General features: G+C 38.8%; 1 protein-coding gene across 1 annotated transcript; it reads left to right on the top strand.

Moving 5' to 3' along the window:
• The first annotated feature begins 509 nt into the window (after positions 1 to 509).
• On the top strand, positions 510 to 21906 carry kpna3 (karyopherin alpha 3 (importin alpha 4)). Its single transcript, XM_079615102.1, has 17 exons — positions 510 to 804; positions 8018 to 8062; positions 13053 to 13142; positions 13231 to 13260; positions 13411 to 13463; positions 13920 to 14015; positions 15301 to 15386; positions 15500 to 15586; positions 16124 to 16293; positions 17089 to 17133; positions 17551 to 17682; positions 17765 to 17893; positions 18073 to 18177; positions 18779 to 18850; positions 18936 to 19098; positions 19271 to 19365; positions 19693 to 21906. The coding sequence occupies exons 1-17, from the start codon at positions 736 to 738 to the stop codon at positions 19789 to 19791; spliced, it is 1566 nt and encodes a 521-aa protein (XP_079471228.1). The 5' UTR covers positions 510 to 735; the 3' UTR covers positions 19792 to 21906.
• The last annotated feature ends 343 nt before the right edge of the window (positions 21907 to 22249 follow it).

The raw sequence follows: 22249 nt of genomic DNA, 5'->3' as shown, positions 1-22249 counted from the left end.
GACGCAAATCTACAGTACGGGTCCAAATGAAACACATTGCCTTAACTCCAATACTGTCAAATCAAAGCACACTTCACCCTGAATTGTATTCGCAAGACATATTTGTCCAATTTTTTTTTTTATAATTTATATATATATATATAATTATTTTTTAAATACATACTTATATATTTTTATCTATTTAAAAAAAATATATATAATTATTTTAACTCATCATGGTCACTAACATCCCACCATGGAATCTGCTCTAAAATGATCAAATAAAGCACACGCAATTTCATGTTCCAGTTCAATTTTGCATGCATGATTCAGCTCATAAAGTGCATACATTTCCATAAAAGAGCCTATTATTTGCATATACAATACACAATTAACTCGACAGATTTTTTTATTTAGTTTTAATAAAAAGCAACTAACATTAAAATAAAACGTGTTGATAAAACTCGTGAGAACATATTTTCACTTCCAGGACATTCTAGGCTATATGTAACATTTCAGAAAAAGAAGGTGCGGTTCAATGAGTCGGTGAGAACCGCTAATTGTGTGAACCAGTTCATTAAAAAAAAGAAGATCCGACTCAAATGACTGATTCATTCACGTCTCGGACATCGATACACCCCCCGCCCTCCTCCTCCTCTTCTTCTTCCTCCTCCTCCCTGAGCGGAGCTCCTCTGCGCGTCGGTCGGGACTCGGGAGTCACTACAGACACACACACATACACACACACACTGAGCCATGGCCGAAAACGCCGGCTTGGAAAACCATCGCATCAAGAGCTTCAAAAACAAGGGGCGAGATGTGGAGGTAAGTCCACCGGATACTTTGGACGCCGGGCTTTTCCCCAGTTCGTGTTCCTTCTCCCGAGTCTCTGTGGTTCTGGTTTTATGGTGTCGGATCGGGTGTTTGTGGACCCAAGCAAGAGCATCATGCGGAGCGGGCGCGGCCTACATAGAGGCCTCTTTAAACACACATTTCCCTTCAATATTCACGAGTTAATCACGGCTTATACTCGGATTTGAGCTGTTATAGCGCATTATTTAGTCGTGTAATATTAAGACAGGTTTATTTATTAGGTCGGTTGTGTGGCTCAGCTGTTAATTTTCTGTTTTAAATTGCGCTGGGCCAAAACATGCAGATTTATCGTGTTAGCATATGTGCTAGCTGCTAACTGGTTAGCAAGCGGCAGATTAATCGTCTACTAGTCCGTTTATTCGTGTGTTTTCTCACCCATAATTTTTAACATTCATGTATAGAAGATAAACTCCCTAAACATTAGCAAATAATCTTAAATGTAACTTGCGAACCAAATATATGCGACAGAGACAGGTATTTTAATACCGGCTTTAGCTAGCTCTCCTAAACTGAACCAGTGGCCAGTCATACCTCAACATCTGACCTCTTTACTGCTTGTTTAGTCACGCCAGTCTAGCAGCCCTGCTGTAGTTTGATCTTCATGATCTCATTGATTAGAACTGATTGTGGTGGTTTAATAAAGATGTCATTGTGAAATGTCAGTTGGTTAACATCTTTTCCTCTTCAATCAGATTGTCCTTTGGTGTGGTAGTTAGCATCTAAGCATCACCTGTAGGTATAACTTACCAGAGCTACATAAGCCTGATTTTATTACCTTCATACTGGAATGAAAACCTGGTAGTGCTCCTAATTCATACCCCAATGCAGGCTGCATAGAAGCGACCTAGAAATGCTAGTAAGCCAGGTTGTGCAGTAAAATGATGGATTATATAACACAGCAATGGGATTTTTCGTTCTTTGCCATAGTTGCCTTTGGCTTGCACACTAGGGGACTACAAGTATTATGTACTATTTACAGTATGTTATGTTTAAGCATGTCATGACTGTCAATTAAGCTCTCCGTTAAGCCGTCTGGTGATGGGCGATATGATTGAAATTTTAAACCTGTCCTGTCATTGATATGCATAATTTACCCATGGCAGTGAGAAGATCCCCTGAAATGTTCTTCCTGTCTAAACTCTTTATCGCTGAAGGTATGTTTTATAAGATTGTGCTGGTTTTAAACCTGTGAGAAACATTTTATTTTCAATTATCTTTTTTGAAGAAGTTTTTAACAGTTAACCCAAATATAGTTTGAGTTTTTAGCAAAAATTAACACCTGAAATTGTTTTACCATACATTTTTCTCGCCCAGAAAATAGCCATTAGAAGCTGGCATGGTGTTAAAAAGCAACAAACAAACCCATGGCAGTGATGCACCTCAACAAATAGTCATTGGGTTTGTCTCTACACCAAATAGTTGTAAATTGAACAAAACCTTTAACCTATAACTACTAGTATATCCTTTGATATACTATTTAGCAAATCTCAACTTCTTGATCACTTATTACAAAATGTAAACTTTGTTTTATTTGCCGGAAATATATTTATGTAGCACACCCGCATACAAAACACTTAAGTAAAGCGATATATACTCTATGCTTGGTTTATGTTGTCGCAAAACGTAAACTGTATTATCGCCAAACTCTAATCTGCCAATTGCGACTTAAGGCCTGTTCACACCAAGGTTGATAACTATAACGATAAAGATATAGTTCTAAAAATCCATCTAAATATTAATGATTGGCAGAGTCCACACCACAGCTATAATGACAACAGCACAGATAAACAATATCGTTGCAATCACTTTCAGAACAAATTTTCCCAGCTGATGAGCGATAAAAACAATGACAGCCAATCAGAACCCAGCAGACTTTAAAGAGCCAGAAGATATAAAGTATTAGACGAACAAACTGCAGTGTGCTTCAAATAAACTAAATCGTCTGCTGGTGTGGATGCTAACATAGCTAGTTTTCTTATAGCTATCGTTCTTGGTGTGAACAGGCCTTAAGGCAGGATGATGTTAAAATATTCTAGACTTTAACATCATGATTTTCTGCAAAGCTGATTTGTGTATTGTGAAAAGTGCTGTATAAAGTTGATTTGATGTCTGTAACCAAACACATTCAGTAAAATTAAGAAACATGGCTAACGCCATGTCTAACCCAGAGGACCACCATAATGAGTGTTCAAATGAATAGTATAACATTAAAGGTGAGGCGATCACATTTATGAACTAATTTACTCGCATAGCCTGTTGATATTAGACGTCATTATCATCTTCTGCCTTGAGCTCATCCGAGGAACCCCTGAGGCCTTTTTCAAGATTAATAGTGCGAAAATGACTGCAACTGACTATAGGCCGCTGGTGTGACTCAGCCGTCAGACACACATGGCTTTGGATGAAGCCAGCAAAGCTGTCGCCCTTCTGTAGCTATTCTGGGAATTTTCAAAGTATATTCAGATTTCTCATCTTGTGTTTCTAAGAGCGAAGGGCTCGTGCATGATCCATTTGATGTGGCCAGCAACGGACTGTGGGATACCTCGGCTCATTAGCTGCTAGATTTAGCCAATAACAAGGATGTACTTGTAGCTAACTGAGGGAATGACGAGTGCTGCTGTGTTTTGCATTGCTAAGTGGCTGTGGAAAAAGAAACTAAGCCATTTGATTCGTCTGCCATGTCACATACTCACTTGATACCAACCTCAAAAGAGGCGAAGGTCTAAATAGTTAGTTAAAATTTGCACATTATAATCAAAGAGCATTTGTGATTGGATTATGGGGCTGGGTATTGATTTAGATTTATTCTTGATTCGATTAAATTGGATATATATTCTTATAGGGGAAAAAAATCCCTAAAATAGTTTAAGATATTTCAGTATTGATACATATCGAAATGGCAATATTTTTGACAACATTCGTTCTAGCTACCTTAAGCTCACTGTTTTTTAACAGTTATAGTTTATTATATTGTCATTTACGTTTGTGTATCTTTTAATATATTTAATGTTTATTTTTTTAACTGCACAGGCATACATGCAGGCCTATAGAATGATGCATAAAACAAATTTATAAGGAAAACAACTGTAAATAATAAAGCATCTCCATTGCAGATTCCAGTGATCAAGGGCTTAGGGAGCTCCATTTAAACACATTGCAAGGGTTCTGCCAGTCGTGGGCACTCGTGCAACGTAAGCAATGATGTACAAAGCTTATTGCGATTTTTGGATGGCAGACTTGCTACAAATGATGTTTAGTGAAGTTTTGCTCATGCATCAACAAAAAAACGGCATAGATTAAGGGTATGTTTACATGACAACGCTGTACTAAAAACTGAAAAGTTTTTCCTTTTGTATTTTTTGCGTACAAATGACTACATTGTCAAATCTCAGTTCACATGGATCCGTGAAAACGATTGAAAAGCGTTGTATTCTGCTGCCAGGCCAGTAGTTGGCGATGTCACTCTGTAAAGTAACGTGTGCGGGCTATAGACTGAACACGCAATACACACAAGCATGACGTCACCGTTTTCACATAGTTTTTGTAGTTTACATAGAGACAACGGTATCGGTTTCAAAAACTAATTTGAAACCCATTTTCAGAAGTTTGCGTTTTTAGGCCCTGAAACTCTGTTGTCGGGTAAATGAACGGCCAAAATGCATAAACGCGGCTTTCCACACAAACAAACGTACATGTGTCGTCAGTATGACAAAAAAATGGGAAAATTCGGCCCGATCCGCACTCTATTAAGAATCACTATGGAGATCATTAAACGGTGTACAATTTATTTAGACTAGTCAACCCAGCCCTATTGAATAACATAAATAAATGTACTCAGTTAGCTTACATCCTGCTATATCGCATGTGCCAGATGGTTTAGCTAAAATATGTGCTAGTAACATTATAATTACACAACTTGCCAACTTGGTTGCATTTTCCCTAGGAATTGAACCCATGACCTTTTGTGTAGCAAGCATCACGGTCTAAAAATGAGTCAAGCCTGATGTTTGTGGCTATTGTGCAGTCAACCTATTTATCAGCATGCCGTGGACCTAACAGGAGTGAGACAGCATGTCCTCAGACCATGCTGGCAACAAGACAAGCACATGCACACATACTGTGTCATTATGCTGGCCTCAAGAGTGTCAAGCTGTCATGTCACCGGCGAAGCCTCTGTCCACTGACTCCTGGAGTGCTTCCTCTCGGCTCTGCCCTCCTGTCATTCTGCTGTGACTCATACATAACGCATGCGTCACTAAAATACTGCTCATGTTGCGTATTCAGGAATTCAGGAAAGAATTTCTTTCTTTTTTTTCCCAAGTTTAATCCTTTAAGTAGGTGGAAATGTGGCCTAGTGTTAGTTCAACATTAAGCCATGGTGCTTTTGCAGGTGAAACCAGTTCAAATCTGGCATCAATTTAAATATACAGCTTTAGACATCATGTTAGATAAATTGAATTCTAACAGGAACGGTGAGCATTTTGCAGGTTTTAAGATGTTTGATCTACTCTAGTTCAACTACAGTCCTGTTTACACCTGGTATTAAGATGCATTTTGGTCGATCGGATCACAAGTGGATGACACTAAAACTTTTGACCTTGTCCACTTTCAACCACTTCCAGAGGTAGTCGAAAACGCATTTGACCGGATTTCTTTCGTAGTGTAGATGCTCATTTTGTCGAATGTTCAAACAGCCACAAAAGACCTCCTGCTATCCGCCTACTGACCTAATGTATAAACATTATGGTAAGCTATGGCTGGGCGGTATATCAAGTTTGTATATTGATATATATTTTTGAAACGATATGGAATAAGGCAATACCATTTATATCCATACAGTAGTTTGATACGAGCATATCTGAAAAAATAGCGGAGGACGCAGTGTGAGTTGCTACATTGTAAGTACATAGTACAATTTGTCCTAAACATGACACAAGCTTATATTAAGGGCTTCAAAATAACTGGTAAGATATAGTTAACAAGTTTAAAGCAGCTTGCCCTGTCAGATGCTCTGACAGATACTGTTGCTGACTGACAGATACTTGCGCTGTTTATTGCGTTTGAGATGTGGTGCTTTCTAGAGGATGGATACCCGACCCGAGCCCGACGGGCCGGGCCAGGTTCGGACAGATATTTAGAAATGATGTTCGGGTTCGGGTCGGGCTCGGTCACATCAGCGCGATAAGGCATTGAACATTTTAAATTTAAAACAGCTTATTATGTAGGTAGCCGATGTGCCTGATGCTTTCACTTGATGCAAACGTTCGTTTTTGTGATTAAAATACATGTAAAATATTACCATAACATCTGTCTTCCTGTGTGCGGACATTTGTTTATGTAGCCGTGACAACGAAACACGTGCATAATGTGCGCGCGCCAGGTGTTAAGAGCGCTTGTTGCTCCGCGCGCTGATGCGCTTGTCCTGTTGACTTTTTCGATTGCCTTCCTACAGTTGCTTAATAAAAGCGGGCTTTCCACACAAACAAACATACAATTGTCATTAGTATGAGAAAAAAATGGGATTTTAACTGCCGGTCTCGGGTCGGGCTCGAACATAAATATCTTTATGCCTGTCGGGCTCGGGTCGGGTTCGGTTACTGCTCTGTCGGACGCGGGCCGGGCTCGGACTGAAAAATTCGGCCCGATCCGCACTCTAGTGCTTTCCTCAGTGCTTAACTTACATTTCACAGGTATATTCTCCCAACTGTAAATGTTAGAATGTCCATTTCACTGTCAGGAGAGGACGAGCCTTACCGAGTATGACATGAGCTGAGTCGAGATCTGAAAAAAAAAACATGCATTTACCAGCCCATAGTAGACCCTCCACTCGAAGAAATCGGGACAGAAGTGGTTGAAAGTGGACAAAAGAGAAGAATTAAAATACCAGGTGTAAACGGGTAGGCTATGTGTCTACCCTCGTCTATTTGTGATCCGATCGACCAAAACGCATCTTAATACCAGGTGTAAACAGGGCCTAAAGTGGAGAACGCTAGTAACACCAATGTCATGGTTTCATTTCCTAGGGAACACAAATTGATAAATATGCATTAAATGCACTGTAAGTCACTTTGAATAATTTCCTCGTAAAAATGCATAATTTGAACTCTTACTTTGAGTATTGAATAATTGAACTTCCTGATATGTTTAATTAGTCATTCAGAAATAAATGTTGGTATTTTGTCCTTTTCCGTTTCCCTTTCTTGTTTGTCGGTTTTGCTTCTACATCCTCTCGCTTTTCCCCTTCATGACTTTTGGATTGCATAAGGCATAGTGTGGGTTTGCTGTAACATGAACTAGTATGCCCAGTCACAAGATCAAATCCGATCCGTCCCACCATCCCCACCACACAGCATGTGAAGTCTTTGCATTGTTGGCTGTTGATGTTTTCACTTTTCCTTGTAGGCTGTATCTCATTGAAGTTGTATATTTAAGAAAATAAATAAATTAGGGAGCAGAACCATTTGCGAGAAGTGACCTGTCCATCTTGTCAAAGTCGGAATGAAATGAAAATTCTTCTTATATATTTAGCAAGTGCATGTTGTAGATCTTACTGTGAACAATTTAGTCCGCTTAAATCCTGTCCCCGAAATCTCACGTTCATCTGAATCTACTTTTGCATGTCATTCCCTACTCTACATTGTTTCTTTTTCGATAATCCATTACATTCTGATGTACATCACAATACGGAATAAAAGATCCATCTCTACTTCCATTTCATTGCGACCTGAATGTGCTTTGTTGCTCCAGATATATTCCGGCTGCTCTGTCTTGTGCAGATGTTTGTTCTGTTGGGTTTTATGGAACAGTTCTAATAGAATGGCCATAAAATGTGATTGTCTAAACAGAGGACTGAGTGACAGCTGAGTTCTGCCATCACCATGGTTACCGCGGTCGGTTGCCTCTTTGTTCTGTTGGAGTGGCAAGACTTTGGTTGGCATTTTGTTTGCATCATTACAGCCCATTAGAGGGTGTCACCGTGGCAGTGTGTGAATCACTTGTGGATTTGAACAAGTAGCTAAACCCTAGTATTAAACTTAAAGTAACCACCACCCACAATGCTCTGGTGTAACGTAAAACTCAGTTGTTTTATAATTTCTTTTTGTCACTCTTTATACCTCAGATATGTCATACTGTACTTAACCAACCTATTTCTCTTCTTTTTCAGACGATGCGAAGACATCGTAATGAAGTGACGGTAGAACTGAGAAAGGTAAGTTCACAATTAATGGCCCGTTATTGTTTCAGGATTATTTGCAGTCACTGATCATTTGCAAAAATTTTAAGTATTAAAGGATTAGTTCACTTTTAAAGTGAAAATACTTTCATCATATACTCACCCTTAAGTTGTTTCAAACCTGTATGAATTTCTTTCCTCTGCTGAACACAAAGGAAGATACTAAGAAGAATGTCAGTAACCAGACAGTTTTTGGTTCCCAATGACTGCCATAGTAGGAAAAAAATATACTATGGCAGTCATTGGGAACCAAAAACTGTCTGGTTACCGACATTCTTCTAAATATCTTCCTTTGTGTTCAGCAGAGGAAAGAAATTCATACAGGTTTGAAACAACTTAAGGGTGAGTATATGATGACAGAATTTTCATTTTAAAAGTGAACTAATCCTTTAAGGCTACATGTATTGCATCAGAATGCAATGTTCAGATACACATGTGACTCTTCAGAGAATGTTGGTTGAAATAAACCAGACTTACAAAATTGATTCTCACACCTCTTTAGTTTTTTCATTCCTAAATAACTACGTGCACTCTCACAAACAACATTAAGCTGTGATTCAGTGGGCATTTGGGGTTTGTATTAAGCGCTGCATGTAAGAGCTCTGAATAGTCCCACAGTCTTGTTTAGGGCTGGACTATAAAGCTAAAAACAAATGTCTTCTAGCAGTATGTATGCATTTGCTCTGAAATTTATGTATTTATTGAGCTTGTTAACTTTTAGTGGCTGACTTTTGAATTGATTCGCTGAAATGGTGTTTGAACTGATTCACAATAATGTAATATTTTGCTACTGATAAATGAGAGATTAAAACCCGTTTCAACTGCTGTGGGCCAAAATATTGAATTGAGGGTGGGGTTTTACTTTAGCGCATCTCCTCTCCATCCCTCGCTCATAGCAGACTGACAGTTGGTTTTGATTAAAGATTACCACGACAAACACATTGCTTCCACCAATAGTTTAGGAACTATGAAAGCGTTCCTCCGCTACCAAAGCCCCTAAAGTGTTGCTGCAGCGTTTTGTGAGATGATGTGATTGTGCGGGTACATCGCTGCAGGAAATAGAGGAGCATCTGTAACTTAAATGTGGCCTCAGCGTGGAGTCTCTTCATGCATTACAGTAAACTTAAGCAGGTGGTGATTGCATGTGATTGCACAGATGCTTTGCTCTTGCTTCAGGACGTTGCATTTAGGATTTTTCTGCCTTTTCTGTAAGACATGAGCACCGGAAGTAAGACATCGCAAATATAGTGTATAGTGACACATCTGATAGCGTAACCAAACATTTAACATAATGAATCAGATACCAGAGACCAAAGGATCCTGCTGCTGTGTCAAACACACAATCTGATCAACACCATAAGTGAGCAACTGAGCTGATAAGTCTTATGCCCGGTACACATTGTACGTTTTTGGACTGTCCCAGATGAAAGCTAACCAATCGTGGTGATTTCTGTGGTTGTGGCTGCTGAACGGTGGTCCTAAGTCATACAGTGAGAGAGGTTCAAAGATGGCCATTGTCACGGTCTTGCAACCAAAGATAGCCTGCGATAATTTTCTGACAGTGTCAAAAATGTAGCATGATCATCTCACAGTGTGTAGACCTGCGTCTACTGACTAGCCAATAAAAATGCAACTTGAAATGGTGTATTGATCAATGCGACATGGCGCTAAAACTTAAAACTATATAACTCAAGCTCCATTTGCAAAAATGGCATGCCAAGTTGGCCTCTTTTCCCTAGTCCATATTCTCCTTCTGAATTCAATGTGTCATTATCGTACAGTCTACATACCGGTACTATGTCGTACCCAAGTTTATTAGATCCATGTCGTACTGTGATTTGTAATGATCTTAAAGCATTGCCGAAATCACACAGTCTGTAGAAAGACATTAGAGCCACGATTTCACATGCTCGAGATATTTGCTTTTGTTACCAGTAATGTGTCATAACTTGTTTTTGTTTTTTTTTCAATTTAGCAGAAAACACGATTAATGTTATTAGTCCTTGTTATTAATGTTAACAGCAAAAAATGTCTTGTTATTGAAGCCTTTACATGGCTTTGTTCTCTCAGCTGGTGAGCGGTTTCTTTTGGAAATCTGGTTTGCGCTTGCAGTATTTGGGTCATGCCATCCATGGTCACGGGGCCCCTGGTTGGCTGCACCCCAAGAAGGAGGTTGTCGTGAGGGGCTTCCCTCGACACACTTCTCCCCTGCCCTCCTCCCTTTCTTTTGGCACTAGAGCTACTTGTGTATTTTATTGGGTTTTACATCTAATAAAAAACTGTAAAAGGTCCCTACTTGATAAAGTAGCATGTCATCACCAGAAGCCAAAGTGCCTTCAGCCTCTGACAAAGTCCATTATGACAAATGGCTACCGTGCTTTGTGACGCAGTCTTGAGTGCGTAGAAATCCCCTGTTGTTGATCTGGTCGGCCAGAGTTGATGTGAAGCAGAAGTTTAGTCCCACAGCCTTGATCTTGATGCATTTGGTGCTGGATTGGGTGACGCAGCATGTCCTGTCCATATTAGGCGGTCATACTGTCAGCCCAGAGGAATCGGACAGAATGCTGCTGTGCTCCGTGTGTGAGACATTCCTCTTTGCATTACAGTTTGCTCTAACATTAGCGTCACAGACCGCTCACCCTCGCATTATTTTATCACACAGCCTAGTAGTGTTGTCACGATACTAGAATTTCTAACTTCGATACGATACCTTGAAAAATATCGATATTCGATACCATTTTCGATACCACAGATACTGCCACAATATTAAGGGGGTATTTTTTTTATTTAAAGCTAAATATAACAAGTCTAGAACATGACAATGAGGTGTATTTTACATGAACAAAAATGTCCTGAGTTCTATCTGTTAATATTTTTTAATTGGACCAGGGCTAACATGACCTGTTGTATTTGTCTATACTGTTATCAAAGATTAAAATATAGCCTACTGTAATAAAAAAGCACTTAACAGTATCAAATTGGAGGATAGAGTGTCAGTAATGTATAATAATAAGATAAAACATAACATTTTCAGTTAAAGGCATTTCATTATTGAATTCAGAGATGCCACTGTCTAGCTGTTTTGTTTAATTAATATCTGTGTAATCAAATTGACGATAATCGCTAATGAAGGCAAATTGCAGAATTAAATAATAATTTTCTGAATAAAGTTAAATAGGCACAAGTTAATTTACATTTGACCACAGTTAAAATATTTACTTGTCTAAGATTCCTCAGTCAGATTATGTTAACTTTAAGAATTACGGTGAAAAAACGAGACAACACAGACTCATATCAACAACAATACTAGGCCATCTTGGTTAATGTTTCAGAAAAGTTAAAATGAGAAGAGTTACAGTGTTTCCTTTAGGATTTTTTTTAGCAGTGGGGAAAGGTCTGTCCAAACAACAAACACCCCTGATGCTGAGCCTATGCTTGCTAAATGGTACCCCTGGAGCCTGTTCCTTTAGTCTGTTTTCACCTATAAAAAAAAAAAAAAGATTGATGTGACGGATTATTGATTGTCAAACAATCTTTTGGGTGCCCGCAGCCCGCTCGCAGTGCAGCGCGTGTCTGCGCTATTCTCTGACATACCCGCTCGCAGTGTGAAGCGCGTGTCCGCGCTATTCTCCGACATGCCCGCTCGCGGTGTGTAGCGCGTGTCCACGCTATTCTCCGACTCCGACATGCCCGCTCGCGGTGTGTTTTTACGCGTGTCCGCGCTATTCTCCGACATGCCCGCTCGCGGTGTTCTTTATCAATCAACCAAAGCCGGTCGCGGGGGCGCCGCCCTCGCCATCTTTCCATTCACTTCACTTTTGGTATTTAGCCAGAGCGAATGAGACGAGTGCGTCACGTGTGGTGTTTGTCAACGCGCCTTTGGAGAGAAGTGAAAGTGACCGCTCGGCTAGTATCGATACTTCGGGAAATTAGTATTGGTACCGTTCAGATATTTCAGTATCGATATTTATCGAAATATCGATATTTTTGACAACACTACAGCCTAGAACCAGAAGGGACTTTCTGTGTGCCTTTTTTCAGTTATTTGCCTTTTTTTTCCTCAAGGGTTCGATATTGTGCTGTTTAATTTGATTTCATTAACATAAGCAGCAAAATATTCTATTTAAGGGTTTCGTGAGAAAATAAATGTATCTCAATTAGGCTTGCTGTGATAGTCAGTGTTACAGGTGTTACACAGTGCTCAGCCGCACACAGATTTTTACATCACTTTATAATAATAAAAATAATTTAGTTCAGTTAAAGAACAGACACTACTATTAAAAACTGATAAACCGGTGGGAAAAATAAGATTTTGTTGCAACGTGGGAACATACTGTACATTTCTTAACTAAAACTGAGAAAAATTAAAACACTGAAAAACTATCAAAAGCTGAAACATTTGCACATAACTGCCTGTATACCAACTTATTTGGTTTTTTGAATTTCCCACGCCTCTTCAGGTTGAGGTAATAAGGATGAAGTACTCCAGATGCTTGCTAAACGTCAGAACAACTAGCAAAATGTGCTAGTTTTTTCTGGCTGTATGTAGCACCTTCCGCTCTGCAGTTCCTTCTGAAGGATCCCAGTGTTAGAAACGATCAGCGTATGTTTATATTTAACAAAATATAAAAATAGTAATTTCATTCTGAATTCTTAGTTTGGGCAGCACATTGAACCCCTGTATTTAAGCAGAGGATTGTTGTATTAAAGGCACAGCAGAAAAAAACATACATTTGATTTTAGGGGAAAATTTTTAATATAACCGCTTTCAAAATGCTAGTTTATTAAAAAAATTAAAAACACCTTTATCAAATATACATGACATTAATTCACACTTAAGAGTGTATTCTATGATTTCCTCAAATGTATTAAGTCTGTAAAATCACAGATGTATTTGTTTTGGTCTGTGTGAAGTGCAAGTATTCACAGAGGACGTAATATTTACTTAATTTCTCAATCCGTACAGAACAAAAGAGACGAGCATCTCCTGAAGAAAAGAAATGTTCCACAGGAAGAGAGTCTGGAAGATTCCGATGTGGACTCTGACTTCAAAGGGGTAAGAGGCTTTCTACTAATTTCATCTCCATCCATATCTTCCGTTTTCCTTTACATAGTTGGTCTAAATTTTTCTCTTTTCTCCTCAGCAAAATGTAACGCTAGATGCCATCTTACAGGTGAGGTTTTAGCGTGGTGGTAAATGTCTGATAAATAACTGATTCGGAGGGTCAGCGCACACCGCAGCACTTCACTTCACAAAGTGTGGGTGTGAGCGACCCCTTCTTCCTCTCATTCTCCATTTCTCCTTTTTCTTTTTTTCCCTATAGAATGCCACCAGTGACAATGCAGTTGTGCAGCTCAGTGCAGTGCAAGCAGCCAGGTAAAGTGTTGGGATGTATGAAAAGGTTTGAATGTTACACATGAATGTCGTCTTAAAAACATCTCTCATAACCTCATGCTTCTAATAACCTCAAGTCAACATATTAGACTATTTTTGCTTTAATACACAACTCTGGTCTTTATGCACATGATTCATCGGTGCGTGCGAGTCTAAAGACAAATTTATATTCCTTGTTGAATATAATTAAAAAATGCATCCCATTTTATTGATGTTACCATTTTTTCTGAAGTAGTCTGATTAATGTTAAATCAGCTGAATGTGAAAAGCATAACACAAAGGAACAATGACGTACTCTGTCAATTATGCTTGTAATTAAATGTTTTGCTGGATTTGTCTCTTTGAAATGGATTGCATTAACACTGCTGATATGTATTTGGCGTGCCGGATAGTGAGTGAAAGAGTGCCTGACTATTTTTCTCTTTTCCGTCCTCGCAGAAAATTGCTCTCAAGTGACCGAAATCCTCCCATAGACGACTTGATAAAATGTGGAATCCTTCCAATCTTAGTCAAATGCCTGGAGAGGGATGACAAGTGAGTGTGACTATACATTGCACTAAGTGAAATTATTCAAAACTTAATGAAACCTTTTTAATTGTGCCGTTTGTGTACAAACATGCATCAGAGTTAATGAAGTTTTCAATGTCAATCTTGAATGATGGTAGAGAAAGTGAATGAGATAAAAGAATAAGGGATGAGGCAGAAGGTGGATGTTAGATGGAGATCCTCAAGTGAGAACACTGCCGTTCAAAAATTTGGGGTCAGTAAGATTCAAGATGCATGAAATTGACTAAAAGTGAATGTAAAGACATTTATAATGTTACAAAATATTTCTATTTCAGATAAATGTTCTTTGACGTTTATTTTCTTCAGAGAATCCTGAAAAAATGTATTACGGTTGGTTTCCACAAAATTAAGCAGCACAACTGTTTTCAACATTGATAATAATAATGTTTCTTGAGCAGCAAATCAGCATATTAGAATGATTTCTGAAGCATCATGTGACACTGAAGACTGGAGTAATGATGCTGAAGGCGCAGACAGTAATGCTTTAATGATTTTTAGGTGCGTTCAGTCGTGGCCTTATATTTTCACCAAAGTGTTATTCATAAAGACGTGCTAAATCAAACACAACTTGCCCGGATTTCTACAGCCTTATTCAGCAACAGCAAAACAAGTACAAATTTTAGTCAACTGGTGAGATTGCACAGAAATGAGTGTCCTTAGATGGGTGTCACACCTTTCTCCATGACCGGCCCATGCTTTTTTTGGCAATGAGAAACGCTTTCTTCCTGTGAATTATTGAACATGTTCAGATTTGCTGACTTGTTTGGAGCCCATATGGTCAAAGTTAGCAAAATGAAGTGGAAGTTACAGAATCTTTTAAATGCATATTTATGCGGAGAAATAAGGATTGGTACCTGATACACAAATGGAAAACCACCCCAGCAATACCTATAAAATCTTATAAGATCTTTGTTTTTTTTTATCATTCATGAATGGAAAAATCATGAAAATGCATCTGACAATAGTTGTGTGTGTTACAGTGGTCTGACTCGAATGGAAATCATTGCTTTCATCTTTATGTCTGACTCTAAATGAGCCAAGAACTGTTAGTGTGTTTGTGTACGTTTGAAAAAGTTTTTATAAAGGTCAGTTCTGGCTACAAACACAGAATCCTGTGGGAAAGTCCTGCTGAGCCCTTTTCAGAGTATCGCAGAAGGTCATTTTGTATTCAGAGTGGTCCGAGGTGAAGTGGTGTTTACCACCAGCGCAAAACAAATCTGAACTTCCATTTCTCCCTCTTTTTCTTCATCAGTCCTTCATTGCAGTTTGAAGCTGCCTGGGCTTTGACCAACATTGCATCAGGGACGTCTGCACAGACACAGGCAGTGGTCAAATCCAGTAAGTTGTTTGGACAGGCCTTCGTCTACTGGATCAACCAGTTTTGACTGTGTCAGCTCTCTCTGTATTTGAAGGCTCTGTCCCCCTCTCATTCTCTTTCCCTGTCTGTGTAGATGCTGTCCCATTGTTTTTGAGACTTCTCCACTCTCCTCATCAGAATGTGTGTGAGCAGGCCGTGTGGGCGCTGGGAAACATCATTGGTGAGTAACTGTGAAATGTCCTCCTCACACTGAATTTTGTAACTGAAAAGAACAAAAACAAGAATTTATATCGAAACCAAGGAGAGTAAGTCCTTTTTTCATTCTCCTGGCAACAAATACTAACCAACCAATGAGATGTGAACTTTTGGATGTCATGTCCAGAACAGCTGCTGCATGCATATTGGTGGCGTTAACACATTGAAAGCTGTTGGTTCTTCCAAAATTAAACGCCAAAGACACAATTTTATATTCAATTATTGTTGACATACCTCTCACAAACCTTTAAAGCTTTTCTTCCGTTGTGCCACTTATAGTGCTGGAGTATATTTCCAAAAAATGCTTTGTTTAATTAGCATTGGTTTCTTTTCTCATATAATTTCTGCTATTGCATTTCTTAAGTAGTGCATTGACAATTTAAACTTGTAAATGTATCCCCAAAAATCAGGATCCATATATTTTGAGAGTTGTAACAGCTGTGATACTCATCAGTAGTGTTACACTTTTTAACACGCGCTTGTGATTTATGGGCTTTTGCAGGTGATGGACCTCAGTGTCGAGATTACGTCATCTCGCTCGGTGTGGTCAAACCTCTCTTGTCGTTTATTAATCCTTCCATCCCCATAACCTTCTTGAGAAACGTTACCTGGGTCATTGTCAATCTGTGCCGAAACAAAGACCCACCCCCACCCATGGAAACCGTGCAAGAGGTGAGGAGTGTATGTGACCGTATGTACATTTAATACTAATTTCTTTTAGTTCGTAAAAATGATTTATAAATTGTTAAATTGAATATTGTTTAGTAAACACACACTGTTTTTAAATAATCTAAAATAACACTTGATCAATGTGAAGTTGTGAACATAGATTACAAATGTGTTTTTACCACATCACACTATTTATCTGCTCTCATTAAGTCGGTTCAAGCCTGACTGCTGAAGTGCATAGAAATGCAGCGATTTGATTGGATAAATTGATCCACTTAGCTGGCTGTTTGACTGATTGATATGCACAAAGCACTTTATAAACTGGCATTTAATCCAGTGAAGCACCACTGTGCCACAATTTTTAAATCTTAAAGAGTGTGCAAGATATGTGTATTTTCATTCTATCTTGCGTTTCAGACTAAAGCTTTCGTAATAATCTGAAGCCTGTCTCCTTTCTATTTAGCTACTATCTATTCAGTCATGGGTTGCAGTTATTATGCTGTATAATCTACATGCCAATATTTTATTAGTCTCTCTCTTTTGTTTTCTTCTCCTGTCTGTAATCTGGAGGTATAGCTTTGAGTTGAAGGGAACATATTGTGCCTCCTGCTGCTATGAAATCATTAGACTGGTGTTTTCTCTGTGTTTGTGTGTGTGTAATATAACAACTGTTTCATTGATGGCAGATCTAATGAATATTCTGTTGTCCTACAGCTGATTTCATGTTTACATGCTGTGTGCTTATTCTCAAAATCTGGTGAAATACCAGCTTCTAAAATATCCGTTTTTCTTTCACAGATTCTTCCTGCCCTCTGTGTACTCATATATCATACAGATATAAATGTAAGTACCAAATGTAAAAATATAAAGCAGAAGTGTTGCTCTTAATTGAATGAGTTAAGTAAATCTGTTTTAAGTGATGATGTACAACCAGCTGGTTATTATCTGTAGTTTATCTGAACCTCGATGTGACGCGAAGAGTTGTTGTATTGTCTTGTATTGTCTTGACTTTATTTGTCAATAATGATTGACTGACTGTACATTTATCCCAGTTATTGTATAGCTACTTATCAAATAATATACATTTAAACTAAAATCAATATTTTGTTAATGTATCTTAGCTTCCGCTAAGAAAGAAAAATAGTTCATTTGACCTCTCAGTACAACTATTGACCAATCTGAGAGCTGTGTAGTAAATGATAGAAACTGGGTCTTGACTGAGACTAATTTAGAATACTAAAATACATTTTTTTTCTCTAGATTCTGGTAGACACTGTGTGGGCTCTGTCGTATCTGACAGATGGAGGTAATGAGCAGATTCAGATGGTAATAGACTCAGGTGTCGTCCCCTTCCTTGTCCCACTGCTCAGCCACCAAGAGGTCAAAGTTCAGGTAAAAAAATAATGCAGATTTTTCTAGTTTCCGCTGAAACCCGAATCCGGTTTCTGATCGTGTTTGTGTATCCTCTGCTCAGACCGCAGCGCTGAGAGCGGTGGGGAACATTGTAACCGGGACGGATGAGCAGACTCAGGTGGTGCTCAACTGTGACGTCCTCTCTCACTTTCCCAACCTGCTCACACACCCCAAAGAGAAGATCAACAAGGTGAGACAAACGCACACATCCCATCGGATCCCATTTATGTGAAATGTAATCAAGCTGATGAAACCCAAACATTTACTCGCCTAATTTCTTAAATGACTCCAGAAATCTCCCCGTTCCCAGTGTAAGCGCTGTGGCGCATGTTTAGAGTACATCTGTGATGTGTCTGTTCATCCCTGCAGGAGGCAGTGTGGTTCCTGTCCAATATAACAGCAGGTAACCAGCAGCAGGTGCAGGCTGTAATAGATGCTGGTCTCATACCCATGATCATTCACCAGCTTGCCAAGGTAAGACTTTATCTGCGTAGCCGGCTATACAGCCACTGTTGCAGTTTCATTTTAGCATTAACACCACCTTGCTTCAGATTTGCAATACTGCCATAGGATTTATACTGTGAATCCAAAAGTCTGAGACCACATGTAAAAATGCTTCTATTTTGCGTTTGCCTATTTTATTTTTATTACAAATTATATACAAATTAAATATCTTAACACTGCAGAGTCTTTCTTATTAATTTTGTCATAATGCTGTTTCTTTAAGTCCTAAAACTTTTTTTATCAAGTTTAAATTATGTTTTAAATCCAAGCAATATCTAGGGAGTAAATATCCTAAAGACTTGGGATTGGGTCTTATTTCACTTGTGCCAATAAGCAACCACTCAAAACACCTTATAATTGACATGAACCACTCCTACTTTCTTCATAAAATGTAAAAACCTAGTAATACGATAGATTATTCAAAGTTAAAAATTATAGTATGGCTTCTGAAGTAAAATCTGAAGCCTGAATCTTGACTCTTGGAAGAGTCCAGTTTAGACACTCCCCTAACTAAACAGTGATTTACCTTGAATTTGAAGTCTAATACATGTATCTTGGTTTTCCCAAACAGGGTGATTTTGGGACACAGAAGGAAGCTGCATGGGCCATCAGCAACTTGACAATAAGTGGAAGAAAAGATCAGGTTTGAACCATTTGCAATGGATTTTAATCTTGGATTCAGAGCCACTTTCCCTTCATTTCATTGGTTATTTTGCTGTAATCGGCAGGTGGAGTACTTAGTGCAACAAAACGTGATCCCGCCCTTCTGCAACCTGCTGTCAGTGAAAGACTCTCAGGTGGTCCAGGTGGTTCTTGATGGACTGAAAAACATCCTCATCATGGCTGGGGAGGAAGCCAGCACAATTGCTGAGATCATTGAAGAGTGTGGAGGTAATGCATGCAGCGTAGAAATGGGTTGTCATGGTTCCTTCATATTTCGACTGGTTGTATTCTAAAAGATGACCAGTAGTCTGAAATTACCACACCTGTAGATTCACTGATGTTTTTACTTATTTATGTAGAAAAAAAGATGATCCGTAATAGTCTTGCTTCTGACTTTCAGGATTGGAAAAAATCGAGCACCTACAGCAGCATGAAAATGAGGACATCTATAAACTTGCATTTGAAATCATCGATCAGTACTTTTCAGGAGACGATGTGAGTCTTGTTTCTTGGCATGTCTCTGTATAGTGCTTGACAATAACTTTCAGTTTATAAAGCGAGGACTGCAGTTTTGTCGTCTGTCTCTTGAAATGCTTGAGCTCATTAATGTTGAGTGGATTTTGGATCATCAGCTGGGAAAAAAATAATTCTGAAAGTGATTTCTGCCATATCTTTCCTCTGTGGTTATCGGTATAGTTGTGGTTTGGACTTCCCTATTTTCATAGAATTAGAGTGACTATTGCAACTTTACAGTTGTAGTTATCATTATAGTTATTGTCCTTGGTTTAAACTGGCCTTAATTTGTTTTGGCTCTGCTTGTAGATTGATGAGGACCCCAGCCTGATTCCTGAGGCCACCCAGGGAGGCACATTTAATTTCGATCCAGCCTCCAACCTACAAACCAAGGAGTTCAAGTTCTAGACAACCAGAGCTTTGAACTCAGGAACGGTGGGTTTCCCAGCTGCTCCTCAACCCCTGCCACCTACTGACCCATCATCTACCAACCACTCACTAACCAGAAAAACAAACCAATCACCACGCTCAAACGACACTCGCTCACACAGAAGAAAATAGCACTGAAGGTTCTGAGTACCTGTCTCAACGCCACTCAAAACATGGATGGATCTCAACAACCGCAAGACATGGAAGAGAAAAAGAACAAGAACAAGGTTATACTGCAGTTGCCAAAAAAAAAAAGGAAAAAAGATATATATTTTGCTCTTTCTTTCTTTCACTCACTCACACACATAGGTGAGCATGAACAATAATAGGAACTTCTGTTGTTGTACCAGCCATCATATCAGCCAAGGAAGATGAAAGAAAGAGATGTTCCTGAAATAGAAAAGCAGGGATTTTTCTTTTGTTTCCAAGAAATTCCTTCCCTCAAAACATTGCATTTTCTGGTGATGATCTTCGAGTCTCAGACAGACGTCCAGCCTCTACTGTGTTAAGCCATCTGGACCCCCTCCCTCATTCATCTGAATCTGTGACCTAGCCTATAATGGGTTATTCCATGGAATATCATTCAAATGGGGGAAGGGAGTGTCTCTAAATATGTGGTGTGCAAACAGAACTTAAATTATCGCCACAAATTCTTGCTTTTTCTTCATCCTGAAATTATGGATATTTAAAATAAAAAAAACACTGAAGAAAAAAAATCACACAAACTTAAATGGAGAAAATCTCATCTGAGAAGGTCAAGCACCCTCATTTTGAGTTATCAAGTTCTGCAGCGATAGTGTAGTGGACATTCATTGTGCCGATCTTTTTGGTTTGCAATTGGACTGTCGGATGTGTCAAAGGAGGATCATATTTGAGATGATCATCAGTCGGGTCAATTTGGCCAGGACTTTTAAAGGGCCGCCCCAACCTTTGGAAGTTCATTGAGATCACCTTAACTGGTCTTTCTGCTTAACAAGTGTGCTCTGGCAGCGCTCTTTATTTTCTGGATTCATCTTCTCTACTTCCTGTCTGTAACCATAGTAATAAGTTCTTTGGGACAAGCCCAATTGTAACCGGTTGGAGGATATTTTCACTAAATCAGTACATTTCAGCACTCGGTAGTCAAAACCACAAGAAACTTTGCAACAGTGATTGGATTGTGAATTCTTTTTTTGTTTTGATCAGTGGAGCTTCCGCTTTTGCAGTTTTTTCCAGTCTTACGCGCACACTTTTGGGTTGTTCCCGTTTTATTGCTTAATGTAAGTGGAGAGCGATGTTCGCTTAATTTTGACTATACAAGCAATGGGAAAAGGAGATCCATGACATTGTGGGTCCTTTTTTTTTTTTTAGTTGGTTTTTAATCTTATTTCACTTGCTACAAAACCTTCTAAAATAATCGTACCAACTAAAAATAAAATTATATTTCTTGTTTAGGTATATAATGAGAAGCTACCACACTTAGGTCCACTAGACGTTGTTGGGACGCTACAGAACAATAATAACATTGTGATTATTGATTTACAGCCATTAGGGGTATCTTTTTTGTTTGTTTGTTCTTTTTGTTTTAACTTTTGTTATGGCAAATGATTGCCATTATTTGGAAAATGGGCTTTCTTACTGTTGTGACTGGACTTTTTTTTTTTTTGTTCTTTTTCCCTGTGCATTAACTTGTAAAGGGATGTATAGGGAAAAATTGCCGTTGGACTAAAGTAGTTGTGTTTGGGCCGCAAACTGCTGAAAAGACAGTAAGGAAGCTAAAGGCAGCCCTGATGATTTTTGAATTAGCCATTTATTGTTGAACAAAAAGAAAAAAACTGGTTTGAAATTCATGGACTTATCTAGACAACTAGAAAACGAGCCACTTTAAAGAAGTTTTGTCTTGTATCAGAAATGGATACAAGCTTATTGCTTGTTGCAAGATTTTTACTTGCTGAAGAAAAAAATTAATCTAAAAAGCGACAGATCGCATTTTGGCCTCTGATTGTTTGTATGTTTTTATAAATTTTAGAACTGAATTTCTCTTTAAGGTGGCTCATCAGTATTTTTTTTTTCAACTCTTGTGCATATTAAAGATAAAGAATGAGTTGAAATTCATTGTGCCTTTGTTTTTCATTTCAAAGCAACTAAAAAAGGTTCATAATGCCTACCACGTTGCATTGGAGCTGCTTATAATATGGGGTCTTTTGGGTGTAATATCTGCCTATCTCTGGACTTTACGATGAGATGTTCTCTGGAGTAGAGTATAACTCTAATTAAATTCTCCTCTAGTCTGCTGGCTGACTTGTAATTGATCCCCTAACTTGCATTCTGCTCCCTTTTCATTCTTTTCATATGGATCACAATTCTAAACCCCTTCAACACCCCCCCCCCCACCTACCTACCTACCTACCTACCTTTCTATGGCAACACATCTTTCACTCATCACTCCCTCAGGACG

Source organism: Phoxinus phoxinus (assembly GCF_949152265.1).
Source record: "Phoxinus phoxinus genome assembly, chromosome: 6".
NCBI classification, from domain to species: Eukaryota; Metazoa; Chordata; class Actinopteri; order Cypriniformes; family Leuciscidae; genus Phoxinus; species Phoxinus phoxinus.
This window is presented reverse-complemented; position numbering and strand designations above follow the sequence as displayed.

Coding starts and splice junctions, on each gene's coding strand:
- kpna3 (XM_079615102.1), top strand. CDS start 736: ATGGCCGAAAACGCCGGCTTGGAAAACCATCGCATCAAGAGCTTCAAA. Junction 13,143..13,230: donor TGGACTCTGACTTCAAAGGG/GTAAGAGGCTTT, acceptor TTTTCTCCTCAG/CAAAATGTAACGCTAGATGC. Junction 13,464..13,919: donor AGTGCAGTGCAAGCAGCCAG/GTAAAGTGTTGG, acceptor CCGTCCTCGCAG/AAAATTGCTCTCAAGTGACC.